Consider the following 16,524-nt stretch of genomic DNA (forward strand, 5'->3'; position numbering starts at 1 on the left):
GCACATAAGACGGGTTTTTCAAACACTCATCTTTATAACGTTTTAGTTCCCAAGTAAGAAGTTTAAGAAACAAATATATGTATCTGAAGGGACCTTTGAGGAGAAATTAAACTCTTAAATTATCTCTGGTGGCTTTGCTTCTAGAGCTAAAAACAACAGCTCCATGTCTGCCATGTTGTCCACATGGGATACATTTACATTACAAACAAAAAATATGAATTTATTCTCAAACTTAAATGTGTAATACACTGATCCTTTAAAAAATAAAATGAAAGAGAAGCACCACATCACCTATGGTGTCCAACACATCTTTTTCAACATACAAATATCAGGACTAGTTTCATGAGGTCTTGAGCACTCAGGAAAGCCTCATATTTATCAGGCTACACAAGAGTGTGCCAAACCTGCTCTCCTCTTTTGATTCAGTTATCTTGGCATTTGACTCCCTCTTCTTCCTGCCTGGATATTTGGAGGATGCCCAGTTAGGTAACCAAAAGTCCCCATCTGTGGCAATGAGAGAGCAGCGCTAACTCAGCTCTTCCTTTTGACCATACTGAAGGATTTTCTCTCTGTACAAGATCTACAGAGAGCTTTATATGTTCAGCTGATTCATTTTCTCCATTTCATACTTGCAAATACTCACATAAAACTGTCTTGACTCAGAAAAACTCTCTGCCACACAGAACACCAAAACCAGAATGATATTTCAGGCTGAACTAAAGGCCACTGACAATGCTCTGCAAGTCTTTTAATTCAAGGTGCTTTGTACTCCATACTAAGAAAAAAGAGTGTTTTCATTAAACCATATCTATTGATAAACCAAATATGAATCTTACCTTTAAGAAAAACAGAAACATCTTCCAACTGAGGCACATTATCTTCTCTGTATCCACAGTACTTGCTCAGCAGAGGAAAGTTTTTTAAATATTCACGACAAGCATGGGTGGGATAGAGTTTACTGAGTTCCCTAAATACCACCCCCCAAGTTTTAACTTCTTCAGCTGTGTACTCCACTCTGGGAATGGGTTGACCACTATTGGAAAAAAAAAATACAAAATGCATCTGAATACAACCAGACTGTAGACAGAATGTAGATAGCAACATTTCCACAAAAAGTATTATTTAAATAAAGGCAAGTGAGACTATTAAAACTAATTGAACTATTCTTAATTGACAGCTTGATGCTTCTTCCTTAGAATTATTTCTTGATGCTATGATGTACTATCATTTCCTTAAGAACTGTGTTTCTTTCTAAGCAATCTCATTACTTCTTAATCTCTGTACGTATCATAGTAGAAAGATGGATTTCTTATGTACCATGTTCCTATACCAGACTAACATTTCTCCACTTACTGACACTGGTACCTTTGCAAATGGAGAAGATCCTGATTCAGTCTAACATGCAGATTGAGTAAGACCTTCAGTAGACTGCATTCTCTATCCATTCTTTAAGATAAATAATATTCACACAGCATCAAATGCTGGGTGAAGATTAGGCAATTAGATAGATGCTTAAAATGTATGGATCTAATTTAAAAAACATGCACTTATTGCTTAGACAGTTGCTTACATGTGCAGGTATTTTTAGAACCCTAAATTCATGCAGGACTATATTATGAGGAAGGTCATCTCAGAGCCAGCAGCCCAGCCTAGAGGAAACTAAGTCTTTAAAGACATCTCTGCTTTTGTTTTAATTCTGTCCTGTTCCTCTGCTCCCTCCCACTTGCACAGATGTACAGACACCGGAAAGCAGGAACCTTCCAGGATACTTGCAAATCTGTTTCTAACATCCAAGATTTGCCTTGAGGAGTTACAGTTAATTCAAAACTGACTGACAGTGTGAACATTGCAAAGAGCTCCTTCCAACTTGCACTGCCTTGTATTTGGCTGTAAGAAATTTCCCATGACATGGTCATGGGCCATCATCTAATGTCATTAATTCCCCCTAGAAATGCTATAATGTTCCTCTGGGTTTAATATTCACAATCTAAAATATGCAATCTCTGCAATCTGCCTTCTCCTCAGGCATCTTCTTCCGCCATACTGTAATGATGTACAGATTGGCAAAGGGATTCACAGCATCCTTCTCCACTCCATTAGTCCTTATCTCTCCTGCCACAGGGCTGGCAATGTGGGCACAGCCAGCCCAGTGCTGCAGCTTCCCCAATACCACAGACAGCAGCTGAACAGGCATATCAGGCACAGGCAACTCCACTGCAGCAGGAGAACCGCAGTGCTGGGCTTTTGCTCAATCCATAATCCTGTCTCCACTGTACGACGTAACAAGGAATAAACCCTCATGTCACATTTGATTGCTGCTATGCAGTCCCTACATGCACAAGAGAGGATCATCTGCCCTACATTCATTGTGGTTGTCCCCTCATCTTTATTGAAAACTTACCATTTAATCCCCCCGCTTTTCATGATATCAAAGGATTTTGATCCATGGCAGTTATCTGTCACTCAAAGGCAACTTTGTATGAGGTGCTCGTACTTGGTAGGGACTGCTGAATATCCAATACATGCCCTAGTTCCCTGTCAGCTTCTTTTGCAGACATGACAAGAATTGCAACGCATTCAGTGAAGTATTTCTCATCCACAGAAGCTGCACTGGGTCCGTTGCCCATCCTGCAGTGGGTCCTTCAGGTCTAGTATCTGTCCTCCCCATAACATTTTATCAGCTTTAAGCTGCCTGCCAGCTCATGGAAAGCATAGCACAGCTATTCTGAATTGTACTATACACAACAAACAGGTTGCTACTCCATGCACTTGCATTTGCCAGAATATCCAGCCTCATGCCTCCTGCCTAGGCCTGACCTCTACTATGGATACCACCAGTATGGGTCAGCACTGGCACATCAAGGAGGAAAATATGTTTTACCAATAGAAAAGCTCATATTTCTATTTAGCCTGTCACTAGAAAGGCATAAACACAATCAAGGATCTGAAGCTTGTTCACTGCTCACTAAAAGGTTTATAACTTAGTTATTGTTTCAATTAATTCATTACTACTGAAGTAAGGTTCACTGAACATTAATTCCTTAATACGCTTTATGCCTAGGAGAGCTGATCTTATTTCCAGCTGATCAAGATACTGCTTTCTTTATAGAGAGATTCAAGGCAGCCAGACTTGTGTGACAATCTATGCCTTTTTCCTTCAGCTCTGCAAACTTCTTATTTCAACATGCAAGTCCCACCTTGTACTCAAACATCTCAATAAATCATGGAAATGGCCAATCTGCATAGCCAGTTTCCTTGTGGTTAAGATGACTCTACAAGCTAACCTAATCTGAATTTTTATTTCTCCTTATTAAAATAGGGTCTTTCCATTTTGCCATGGTCATGAGCTATCAACTCATATTATTAATTCCCTCTTAAACATCGTATGTTTCCTACAGATTTAATTTTCACAACACTTTTCCAAACCCTAATCAGTCTCAAAGGACTAATTAACAAGATTAAAACATTTTCACTATCTTTAGGATAGAAGCTAAGTGAAGGAGGGAAGAATATGGGTTTTTATGGCTTTTCTGGTCCATTTATTTCATACAGCTGATCTTCACTGCTGTGTGCTATTAACATGCTTTTTCCTTTAAAAGCCAGCTCTAGCAAATACCTGCTCCTCCAAGTTCACTTAGTAATGTTTTTTTTCCTCTCTCTCTCTTCATTACAGACACCATTTTATGTTCAAGCAAAGCAAAACATCTACCACTATAGAACAGTACCAATTCATAAAGGAAATGCTGATGTGGGATTTTCAATTCAACTTTTTATGGAGCCAATTCTTTGCAGCCAAATCTCTGCATTTTTTTAAGGATACAAATGTGGGTTGTTGGGGTTTTTTACAATGGAAAATTAGAAGTAGAAACACATCAAGCCTCAGTAAGTGATTAAGAAGGTCACTTGCCTGGAAGAACTAAGAGATGCTCATCCCCAAGGAGAGCAGCCCTTGTAAAAGAGCTGTTGTTATTGCAGAAATAAGTAAATAGGCATTACACAACAGAAGAGAGTGTGATGAGACTGTGATGTAGTGTCAAGACACCTATAGTAACTCTGAGCTCCAGTGTTGGCAGCAGAAACAGCCCAGCTGTTATGCCTTTCCTCAGCATGGCTTGGGCTGTGCTGCACCAGGATATTGAGGTTGTCTCCCTGGGCTGTCTTTCCATGGATACCCAGAGGCAGACTGTACAGACCAGTAGACAGAGCATGTCCCTGGGGGTAAGGGTAACCAGTGCAGGAGACCTGAAGAATGAATGAGATTTCTGACACAGGTTAGGTAACTGCCCTAAGCGCTGGTCTCCCAGTCTTTCTGGTCCCTGGCTAAGAGTATTTGGAGCCTCTTCTTTTCTTTTTGCTGGTAACAGTAGGACAAGTTTGAAATCTTTTAAAGGTTTGAAAAGATGACTGGAATGAAGGAGTACATCTGAGCAGTTTTGCTGAAGTACAAGATCTGGTCCTCAAATAGCCTCTGGTTTGGATTGTGTAATTTTTGTAATGTGCCTGCAAAAATGTTCTTAAGCCTTCAAAATCTAAAGAAGGAAAAGGTTTCCCTTTCCTTTATTTGCCTAATTTTCTGGAAATATGCAGCATTCCTTTATGTTATTTTGCAAAAAGATGTTTCTCTTCTGGTTTCAGGGTGAAAAAAAATGCCCCACTTGGAAGCAAAAGACCAACTACTGCTTAGTAAGCCAGCTGCATCGCCTTTCCAGCACTTAGGCACCTGAGAGGGAGAAGGAAGGAAGATCTTGCCAGCAAGTTTGAGCTGTAAAATGCATGGCACTACTGCTACCATCATGGATAAATGGAGAAATATCCCACTTACTGAAAGAGGCTAAGAGCACACACAGCTCGCACTCATCCACAGGTATCCACTTGACATTTCACACTGCAGTAAATGCTAGGCAAGAAGCACTAACTTCACTGCAAGCATTAGACTCAAAGAAAGATAATAAATCAATCAGCTTTAAACAAACATTCTAACAAAAAAGCTATCTCAATTTACATTTGAGAGCTGGCTAAACTTAGGGCTTAGCTGGGCAGCCTAGAGAGCTTCTCTACTAATATATACCTGCCCCAGCAGGCAGCAGCTCAGTGTGCTGGATAGATGCCATGAACACCCAGCTAAACAAATACCACTGTGGGCAGAAAGGGGAAATAACAATAGCACCTACACATGTTTAAGATTGCTTATAGCTTAATGACTGGCATGGGACAAAAGTAAAAGAAAAATATATTCAGAATTATTTATGGTCACAAAGCAGAGTTAATCCTTTTGTACCCCCAGCCTTCTGCAGCCTTATGCTGAAAAACCTTCAAAAATTCACTTTTGACTTGATTCCTGACAGGATGTGTCTCCTGTAAGTGGAAAAGAACATTTGCATATTTCATATTCTTAAACCGTATTGGTAGAAATCTCAAAGGAAAAAAAATTAAAAACCTGAAGAAGTGTACAGAAGAAAATGGAAAAGAAATGAAATTAATATGTTCTTTCCGTAGAGAATGAGGGCTTAAACCTGTTGCAAATAAAACCTAGAGTAGGATTAGAACTAGTTGAGTGCTTCTGTGACAAGAAAATTGCAACACAGTAGGTGTTTGTAGGTAGAACAGCAAGTTTCCTAACTTCCAGGGACTGTGGCAAATTGAAAATACTGACTTGAAATGGGGGAAAAAAACCAAAATGAGAAAACACTTGCAGTGTACTTGTGTGCAGCCACCAGCTTATCTAACTACATAGAAATGCACTGATTAAATTCTAAGAAATTTGGAGATGTACTGGCAAAACCGATAAATGGCATTTTGCAGCATCCAGCAGAATCATAGAATCATACAATTGTTAAGGTTGGAAAAGACCTCTAAGATTACTAAGTCCAACAGTTAACCCATCACTTCTATGTTCACCACTAAACCTTGTCCCAAAGTACCACATCCAAACATCTTTTGAACACTTCCAGGGGTGGTGATCCCACCACTTCCCTGGGCAGCCTACTCCAACACCCAACCACCCTTTAAATAAGGAAGTTTCCTAATATCCAGTTAAAACCCTTGTGCAGCTTGGCCCTATATTCTTTTATCCCGTTACTTGTTATTTGGGAGAAGAGGCCAACCCTCACCTCACACAACCTCTTTGCAGGCAGTTGTAGAGAGTGATAAAGTCTTCCCTGAGCCTCCTTTTCTCCAGGCTAAAAAGCCCCAGCTCCCTTAGCCACTCCTCATCAGACTTGTGCTCCAGACCCTTCACCATTTCTATTGCCATCCTCTGGACGTGCTCCAGCACCTCAATGTCCTTTTTACACTGAGGGGTCCAAAACTGGACACAGGACACAGGGTGTGTGGCCTCACCAGTGCTGAGTACACAGGGAGAATCACTGCTCTGGTCCTGCTGGGCACATCATTGCTGACACAGGCCAGGATGCCACTGGCCTTCTTGGCCATCTGGGCACATGCTGGCGCATGTTCAGATGCTGCCAACCAGCACCTCCAGATCCTTTTCCTCTGAGCAGCTTTCCAGCTGAGTTTCTCCCAGCCTGCAGCACTGCAGGTTGTTGAGACCCAAATGCAGGACCTGGCACCCAGTTTGTTGAACTTCATGCCCTTGGCCTCAGCTCAGTATAGTACGTGCTATACTGCTTTTCAAAAGAAAATAGTAATTTTGTGGTTTAGTAAGCTCTTTCAACTATGTGTGATTGAGCAGTGCAGCAGTTTGTCAGTGACACATGCAAATATCTGTAAAATATTTTCCAAAGTTTAAGCAGCTGTGAATAAAATGCTAAAAGAAAGAGTTCTTGCCTTTCAAATGCTTTACTTGCCTGTAGCTATATCAAAAATGTAACGGGATTCCAAGCATCAGGTTTGTAATTTATAGCTTACACTAAACTAGTCAAAGTTTAAAGGATGACTTTGTCTACTGTTAGACTTCATCCTACAGAATTAAGTAGAGCATGAATTCTAACTAGTCAGCAGCACAGGGAAGAATTATGCCAGTACTTACTATTTATAGCTCATGGCAACATCCACAAAGTACTTTCTTCTCTGTCGATAGACATTGTCTTTAAATCCCTTAAACAAGGAAGAAGAGAGTAATTTACAATAAGGACATAAAATTAGCTGTAAGAATTCTAAAATAAAACATGAAAGTGTTTATTTAGTACTTATTTGCATTGTATTTTGATTAAGGCCTTTTCTGGACTGCAAGAGAAAAGGATTTTTTTTTTCTTCACCAGAGTTCCACAGGAGTTCTTTCAGGAGAGTTTTGTGCAAAGGTACAGTCCAGTTGAAAAGGGACACTTTTTTCCTGTTGTTTTATCTCACTCATGTTTTCCTTGGTCAGAACTGAGATCTACAGACAATTACATAACACAATAATCTTCCTATTCTTAATACATCTTTCTTTACTAGAATCAAGCATCTAAAGATCATATGCAACTCATTTTGAAGATTCTTATTTCACCAGTTGCCATCTTAACCAACACACTGGGAACTGAATCATCAGCCTCCAGCACCAGTTTGAGTTACAAGGGAAGGGCTCTACCTCATGGGCTACAGTAGGCTCACACCTTTTCCATATTAACAGCAAAAGAGTTGTGTAACACATACACACTGGCCAGTTACAGCTCTTTGAGCTATTCAAAACTAGAACAAGATCTCTTCTATATCTATAAAATATAAAGACAGTTCAAGTTTGGACTACAAGAAGAGTAAACTATTTTCAAAGTAGAACTGCCAACCTCTTGAATATAAAAATGGGTAAAGAGTTATCTAAGTTACCCAGTTAGTAGCCCAGAAAGCGCATTTAAGTTTCCCCCAGTCAAAGCTGAAAATCAAAATGTCTTTTTTCCTTACTGCTCACATAGACAAATGCAAAACACTGAAACAAATGAGATGATAGCATTCCTCAATTTGAAATACCTGTATGAGCTTCCATAAAACACAGAAGACATTTTACTGCTCCATAACCAAAGCTGTGCTGCTAGGGCAGAGTATGGGAGGATTTCACAGGACTACAGAAAGCCTTCAAACTTCCACTCCTACCAGAAAAGCTTCCTTGACTGGCAAAAAGCCGCTGTAATCTGGGGGAGCCTCCTTGTCTCCTTAATACCTTTTGGGGTAAATGTTAAAGACCATTTAGGAGACCTGGAAAGTGATGGAAGACAGTACAGGGAACTTATAAGCCTGTCAAGTGTAATGAATCTGAGACTGAAATCATTAGCCATTATGGAGTGGGTTAAGGCTAAGCTGCTGAAGTGGTGCTATCCTTACAGGTTCTGTAACAGGATAATTCTCTTTGGTCCTCTGACACATACATGCCACTGCTAAAGAACAGGGCAGATACCTGGAACAGCCTTTCAAAGGCCAGTCACAGATTTAAGGGTTCTTACCCCATTTCTAACATCTAGCACGCTGCATAGACTAACAAATGGTGTGTAAATTGTTTTTGTAAGAGTCTTCCCAAGTGTAAAATATATATTCATATAATGCAAATGTCTTTTTTTGTTTTCTGTAAAACTGAAGGCAAATTTTCAGCAGAGCGCTCAAGTATTTAATGAAGGTACCAGCTCAGAACATAAAACAGCATCTAATGGCCTGTCACAGCCATAAACTTAAAGCTGGAATGAGCTGTCTCTACAACCACTGTTTGAACCAAATCATGGCATATGGTTGAAGATAATCAACAGGCTTTTCCTTTTGGAGAAAATGTGAATTAAATCCTAGTTTGTCATCAAAAAGTACATGGCAGAAACCAGGATTCAGGAACATGCTCCCTGGCTGTGGGAAGGGCTTCCACATGATACAGGAGCCTGAGAACCAAGCAAGGTGATGATGATGATGATGACTGTGGCTGGTATTAGGGCAGGTGACACCAGAGACAGTGGGGCTACCATGGAGCTTTGTGATGGTGTCCATTTGGCTTGTGTGCACAGGGGAGAGAATTCTGTACCTGAGTTCCCACACAGCACAAAATGTGCAACAAAAATCAAAATCTACAGCTGGAGTTTAATCTGATTCTATTACAAACAGTCTTATGGTCAGATATCTTTGTTCACTACCTACTTCCTTTCATGTGCAAATTTCTGACAATACCAGTTTAATCCAGCCTATTTTAAGAATTAATATAACTATCTACCACCAGTATCTTTCAGTCAAGCCATTCAGAGGTAGAAACTTGGATTTATAGAAAGGGAAAATATTGTAAAAAAAATGCTTGCAATCATCTGCCGTGTAAAGACTCAGAGGTTACGCATTTATAGCTACCAGCCAAAATAAATAAAACAATAAAGAACCCTTTCTTCTGTCTTTTGCACTGACCATTTGACACTACTACAGATATAACTTGTGCATGCAGGCTTGTCTCTTGCCACCAAAGTCAGGAAACAATGAGAAACACCTTCCCATCTGCTGCATTCATCGAAAACAGGAACATGTTTCCCTGTTTTATGTTGTAATTACCTCCTGAGTGCCAAATAATTCCTTCATAAATCTTTCTTCTCTGATACTATTGACAATAGCAATACTTACCCAAGAGCTACTTCTGGCTGAACTGAAGGCTGTATTGACCTAAATTCTAAAGTTTGAAACTTTTCTATCAATCAATTTTTATTTTTTTTTTAATGCAAACAGTACAAAAGGGGATTGCTTGCTAAACAATTAATAAGTTTTGTGAAGGACCTGAATTTTCTGTATCTTTCTACAGAAAAGGAAAATAAATTCACTGAAGCTACCAAAGAGAAACCAGTCCTCATCTTCTGAAAACAAGCAGCAGTCAACAGGCTTTTTATTTGACTGGCAAATAACCTGACAAATCATATACTGGACAATTTTGTGTTACACTTACGGGGTGATCAGCATCCAGCTCAGATCCATACATCAAAACTCTCTGAGAGCATTTGTCTAACTCAGAGATCTTCCTGGGAAACCAAGGGACACAATCGAGATCTGTAGGAGACAGAATGCAAATTGAATGTACCGGAGTGTAAGATCATGGAGATACCTGTGCAAAACATCTGCCAATGTCCAACCCAAGTGATACAAAACCAGCCTTGCCTTCTTCATCAGTCCAGATGTTTTCCGGAGGATTGAGAGATACTATATTAGTTTGAAACTTGAGCAACTGGATTAGTTCATTAAATTCTTTCTTACTGCAGTCGCAGTCCACAAAAATTTCCACCTCTGAATTCCTTCTCTTTGATTTTCGCGATTCAATATGAACCATACTCACGTGTTTTTCCTGCAGAAAAATGAAATAACAGATGAAACACAGACAGACCTAGAAGAGCAATTCCAGAAAAGCAACATTGGTGACATATTCCTCAGGACAGTTTTTCCAGTTACTAAAAGGCCTTTTTATTGAAAGCATTCCCTCTTTCTATTTATAGGATTTTGATGACAAAAAAAAAAATCTTACATGGAAAGTAATTTTTTTTTATATATAACTATTCTTGATTGTATTTTATATAATTATAAATTATTCTATTTATATAATTAGTATAAAAAAAAGTTACCATTTTTTAATAATTATTCTCTATTTTTAATGAAGAAAATCATGTAATGATTGCATTTTATCTACCAAAACAATCTCTTACAGAGGACAGTATAACACAATTTTTTTTTATTTAATGCAATTTTATATTTATCTTTGCTATAAATATTAAATTCTAATGCAATTTTAGTTGGCAATTTGCATAATAATTATAATATATTTGAGTGTGCTTCTTAAACAGATGTTATTGAACATACTACTTACTACATGAATAAGAAAATATTTTTACGAGAATATATGTGCATCAATCCTTGCCTACCTACTGTGCAATTATCAGTAACATGAAGTGTTAACAGCTATATAATTAAAATCTAACTCAATTTATTCTCCATTGCAATGTCCCCATCAAACACAAATCATGCAACAAACATCACAGTGTAAATACTTCTAGCATCAAACTTTCCCATGGGCTCTTTCTCCCACCACAACTATTGGTGTGCCAAGGGTATCAAAGACAGATAACTATAATGTGCTACAGCTGCCCTGATCTAGAGTGACAGCCTTGCTTCAAAACAGGAGGTTGGATTAGATGGCTGTTCCCAGCATGACTGACCTCCTATGGACTCCGATTTTTCCTTTTTCTTGCTAGACAGAAACTATCTGCTACTTTCCACAACTATTCTTGCACTTACTCAGTGAGGCAAATAAAACATTTGTTGACTTCCAAATGGGAAGAAATTTGTGTCTGTATTTCCACTTGCCCACTGTATTTTACATAAAATTCAGATGGAGGTCTCCTCTGGCAGAGCCAACCAGCAGTGTGTGTTTTTACACCTCTGGATATGCAGACATAGTTCTTTCACTGGCATGCTCCATAACTGTGTGTACAGTGTAGCAATCCAATCATGTAACAAATTCAATTTTGTCTTCCCTAGGTTAAGCTGAGAACAAAACCCTGCACTCCCCTCTGCAGTACTCAAATCATTAAGTGACTACATGGATGGGGGTGGATATCCCTGCCACATCTTCCAGACACGTTTTAAGAGACCAGAGTGAGTTCTATGCCTATTCCCAAGAAGGGGTAGCAGATGTTTAAATCCAGAATTTCAGGTATGAACCCATACCAGCATTTCAGCCAGAGCTGCAGTTAGACCCTTAACCCTTGGAGAACAGCTGCATTGAAAACACAACTCCTACTGCAACTTCTGTCCACTCCCTTAGGTTTCCCCTCTTTGTGTCAAACACACTGCTTCCTGGCAGACTCACTCCTGTTGGTCTAACCCACCTCTTTTACTTGGCTGGAGAATCTATATGGGTAATCTACACCAGTCTTGAGAACCAGAGCCAGCTGGTTCCCAGAGCCAGCTACTATGAGTGAGGACAGGTAAAGACCAGTTATCCCACATTTACATCCCTCTGATGGTTTGGCCTGAGAGGCAGGCTCCAAGCCACCTCCCAACTTGCTCTTCACTGAACAGACTGAACAGCCTAAGACTTTTACCATGCTGCTTTAATGATTCCCAGACACACTTCCAAGCATTCTGACCAGGAGTCTGACCAACAAGCACTGATTGCACGGGGATCTGTGTGGGAACCAATACCTCACAATTTACATACCAGCTAGACACATAAAACCCTGACTCGGCAAACACTTAAAGGTGTCTCTAATTTCAAGACCAAGCAAGGCTGCCACCAGCATCACCTGATTGTATGTGACTTAGATTCCAAACTGCTCTCTGAAAGTGCCTCCTTTCATTGTGGCCTGCACAGACAACTTCAAATCTAATTTAGAGTGTTGAGAATCACGTCAGAAACCTAAAGTGAATCGTGTGAACATCAGCATCACTGTCAAACTTTATTCCAGAAAACTCTTCACAGCCCAAAATGCTTTGTTCAATGGTCCATAAAATTTTAAGTTACTTTTATTCAGCTCTGCAGAGCGAGTGCAGCTGCACTCTACTCCTCCTGCCACAGTCCATTAGATTGATATCAACAAAGAGCCTGATCTCAGTAGCCGTCCTCAGTCCAGCCAGCAGAAATGATTTGTAAGCGTTACCTGGAAGAGTCTGAGAGCTTTCACCAATCCACCAACTTCATTCTTCAAGGAAAACACCACAGCTGTCTTTCCACTTTCAGAAGCAGATTCACTTTTCCCATTTCCCTTATTCCCTTTCTTCTCATCATTTTTCCCAGAACTCGATCTGTTTAGCTGCGAATGAATGAAAAACATGATCATTTCAGATGAAAACAGGTGTTTCCTACAAGAAAAATTTTTGTTTGAAAATAGCTAAAATACCTGAACAGAACTCATCCTGGCTTAATTTGAAAGAAAAGGTCATGTGTTTACCTGAAATCAGAATCACAGGTTAAAGGCAGCTGCTGGAGATGATTGTGTAAGAGACCAGTCCATATAAAACAAAACAAACAAAAAGCCACCAAAAACTAAGGAAAAGCATAACTGAGATACAAATATGATGGCAATATTTGCACAGCATTATCATTAGAAGTAAATGTGAAGCAAATGGAGACAGTCTGAAATACTGCTAAAGCCTGCACATTAGTTTTTGTAATCTGAACACTGCTGCAAAATCACAGGGATGCTACTCTAACCTGTACCAGTCACTTTATGAAGATGTGCACTGGTCTGTATTTTTGTATTAACCATTATTACATTTAAAGCCAAAACTTTATATTCTCTGTTGCAGTACAATTAATGTTATCATGTAATACAATTCTTCCTAAGAAAACGCCTGTTGATTATACAAACAAGAACAGAAATACTTAGACTGCAACAGAGAATATCAAGTTGGAAGAGACCTCAAGGATCATTTGGTCCAACTTTTCTTGGCAAAAGTGTGGTCTAGACAAGATGACCCAGCAGCCTGTCCAGCCAAATCTTAAAATTGTCCAGTGTTGAGGAATCCACTGCTTCTCTTGGGAAATTATTCCAGTGGCTGATTGTTCTCATTATGGAAAAACTTTACATCCCACAGAAGATGAGCTAGCTGACGAACTCAAAAAAATACAGAAAATTACACCAGCCTTGCCACTCTTACATTCTTCTCGCTTTTTGTGAGTCCAAGACAAAATTTCAGTCAGCATTTTCCAAAAATGTCATTTTATCAGCTTAAATCTTGTTGAGATGCCAACAGTACAGCCTTTATAGACATTTTTTATAATATTGACCACAATTTTCAAAAAGTAGCCTGCATTTTCTGATACTTAGGCTGTTACTCCTGGAGAAATTCAGTCTCCAGTTAGATGTTAACAGCTTTATTATAATCCATAAAAAATTTGAAGATAGACATTAAAAAAAATACACTATTTCAATGTTTTAAATTGATTAAATTGATTAAATTGTCCTTCAGTAATTTCTAAAGCAGTTTAGAGAAAATAATCTGAAAATTCAGCTTTTTAAACAGATCTTTTAACACTCTTTAAATGGCACAGGTGAAACCAGCCACGTTTAAACTTGGTACGGGACATGCTAAGAAGTCCCTGTGGTCTTTTCTCATCATTTATTAGACTACAAGGAAACAATCTGGAAAAGCAATTTGTTTGCAGAATGATATAAGAACGGTTTCACACGTTTACTTTTTAGCAATTGAGCTCATATTATTCTGTCCCTACCTGATATGGTAGGAGGTTTGCCCAGGGAGAGTTATGGGGAAGGTCACTTTTGCTTTAACTTCTGTAATATCTGGGATTTGGCTAAGTCTTTTTCACATACATCAAGCACACAACCTCCACATGAAGTGACAAAGGTGCTGCTTTTAGAGCATCTGTGGTTTTTCCGTGTGTGCTGCTTTCTAAAGGTTTCGTTTATACATGATCACTGAGCCAACTGAGCATCTGAGAATCTCAATACTGTCAGAAACAGAGGAAAACAAAGGCACTCAGCACTTTCCAAGCCTGTCACAGGTTCCTTAACACTCTCAAGAGAGCATTACCCAAAGTGATGACTGAAAGACCCTCTCAAGCATTTAAAAACTAGAATGAATACATATTTGTTATGAGAAGAGGATGAACTTGAATTTTATCAGCCACATTCAGAAGTACACTTTATAATTAAACGACTAACAGACCAACTTTCCTAATGAAAATTAATTATCTGGAGCAAGTGCAAGTCCTCAGGAAAAGAAGTCGTTTACAGCAGAATTCAGTGAAGAAAGTATCTCAAATATAAAGACAGTAAAACAAATTTCTTCCATTTAATTCAATGCTTTCAATAGAAGCTGAGCATGCAGAAACAGGGATAGTCCACGTTTTACTATGAAGACAGCAGGCCAATTCAAAACTGGTACAAGCCCGTACATTCTGCTGGTTTTACCCCACTGACAAAAATCTTCACCTGTTACAAAGTTTTATGGGAGTCACAGTCTTCATAATCCTAAATATTTCCTGTATTCAGAGCAGGTTGCCTTTTTTAGTCACACACACCTTTACCTGTTGGCATAGAGAAGTTTATCCCACGCTTGAAACCGCCCAGGCACCTGTTGCACCCGTATCATCCCCTCGGAGAGCGGCATTTCTGGCTCCCGGCAGTGTTTTCCCTGGCCCGGTGTCCCCGGTGTCCCCGGTGTCCCCGGTGTCCCCGGTGTCCCCGCACTCCCGCCGCCGGCAGAGCCGGGACAGGCAGCGACCCCGCCGGGACCCGCATACAGTGAGTGCACGGGGTTTGTGTCCTGCCAAAACCGCTCTACAGGTCGTGCTGCGGGGCTCGCGAGTGCCCTGAAAGGCAGTTCTCTGCCGATGCACACAACCAGCGGGGCTAGCCCAGGACTTCCAAAAGTCAGGCATTTAAAACCCTCTGAGCCGGACCCCCGCCTTTCGATTGCTCCACAGCACTACAGCTCATTTCTGCGGCGAGCCTTGTAAGGCTAAGGAAACTTCTCCTGTTATTTATGACACTTTCAGGGCAGCGTTTTGAACGGGGACCCGTTTGACAGCGGAGTCAGTGTCACCGGCCCCTGGAGCTGCTGGGGGGCTGCTGAGTGTCCATGAGCGGGGAGCGGGGGATGCACTGCCCTGCCCGGATCCGTCCCCCGGCCCTGCCCTGCCCTGCCCTGCCCTGCCCGGCCCTGCCCAGCCCTGCCCGGCCCTGCCCTGCCCAGCCCTGCCCGGCCCGGCACTTACGGCGAGGCTGCCGGCGGCGGGGCGCTCCTCCGGCAGGGCCGAGTCCAGGGAGAAGCCGCGGCGCGCCCAGTACTTGCTGGAGAACATCATCATGGCGGGCTGCATGGGGCCGGCGGCGGGCGGCTCTCTGCGCGCCCCGCCGCGCTCTCCCGCCGCCTTTATACGCCCCCGCCGGCCTGATGGAAACACGATACGGGGACAGCCGTCTCCAGGTGACGAGAGCCGCGGGCAGGCCACGCTCACGGTCCCCGCTCGCCTCGGCGCCGGGGCGGGACGGGACGGGACAGCGCGGCCCGGGGAGCGGCCCCGCAGCACATCCCGCCGCCCCGGGGCTGCTCCTGTGCCCTCCCCCGGCACCCCCGGCCCGGCCTCTGCCCCAGCGCGGCACCGCTCAGAGCCCCCCGAGCAACAGGCTCCATCCAGCCGGCGGGGACAGCACGGAGAGAACTGCGGGAGCTGAGCTCCGGCCAGGGGAGCTGTGCAGAAATAACGGGAAATGCTTTGGTGCAGAAATTAATCTCTCTCCGTTTAGGGGAGCAGAGCTGCTGAAACAGTAACTTGACTGCAGGGTTGAAGGAACTCTGTCTCCCAAATTTACCTGCGAAATTTAGGATTTCTAACTTCTCTTTCATTGTAACCTTCATTCTGTGACGGGCCACCGCCACTTGCCATCCCACCTCCTCCTCACTCCTTTCCTCTTCCAAAACTTCTCCGCAACATCCTTTAAATAGGTCACCTTACAGCACATCTGAATTGGGAGAACTGTGTCCGTTTCCTTCAAATGCAGACTCAGTTTTCTCTATTCCAACAGCCAGGCAGGGAAACTTAATACTTCCCCTTGAAAAGCCCCCTGGGTGACTTGCCCTGAGCCTCCCAAAGAGTGGCAAACGCTGAATGAGACAGCTGGCTGCACA

The 16,524-nt window shown here is 41.5% G+C and overlaps 1 protein-coding gene across 1 annotated transcript in view; it reads right to left on the minus strand.

The window, feature by feature from the left end:
- Positions 1 to 15,727, minus strand: part of TPH2 (tryptophan hydroxylase 2) — a 50,213-nt gene extending 34,486 nt beyond the window's left edge. Inside the window, exons 1-6 of the mRNA XM_083858724.1 lie at positions 15,611 to 15,727; positions 12,531 to 12,683; positions 10,039 to 10,222; positions 9,830 to 9,930; positions 6,989 to 7,056; positions 837 to 1,033 (exon numbers count right to left, since the gene is read on the minus strand). Coding sequence (XP_083714850.1) covers positions 837 to 1,033; positions 6,989 to 7,056; positions 9,830 to 9,930; positions 10,039 to 10,222; positions 12,531 to 12,683; positions 15,611 to 15,715 — 808 coding nt within the window. The 5' untranslated portion in view covers positions 15,716 to 15,727. The remainder of the gene's footprint in view (positions 1 to 836; positions 1,034 to 6,988; positions 7,057 to 9,829; positions 9,931 to 10,038; positions 10,223 to 12,530; positions 12,684 to 15,610) is intronic.
- Positions 15,728 to 16,524: the final 797 nt, after the last annotated feature.

Source organism: Zosterops lateralis (assembly GCF_965231275.1).
Source record: "Zosterops lateralis genome assembly, chromosome: 4".
NCBI classification, from domain to species: Eukaryota; Metazoa; Chordata; class Aves; order Passeriformes; family Zosteropidae; genus Zosterops; species Zosterops lateralis.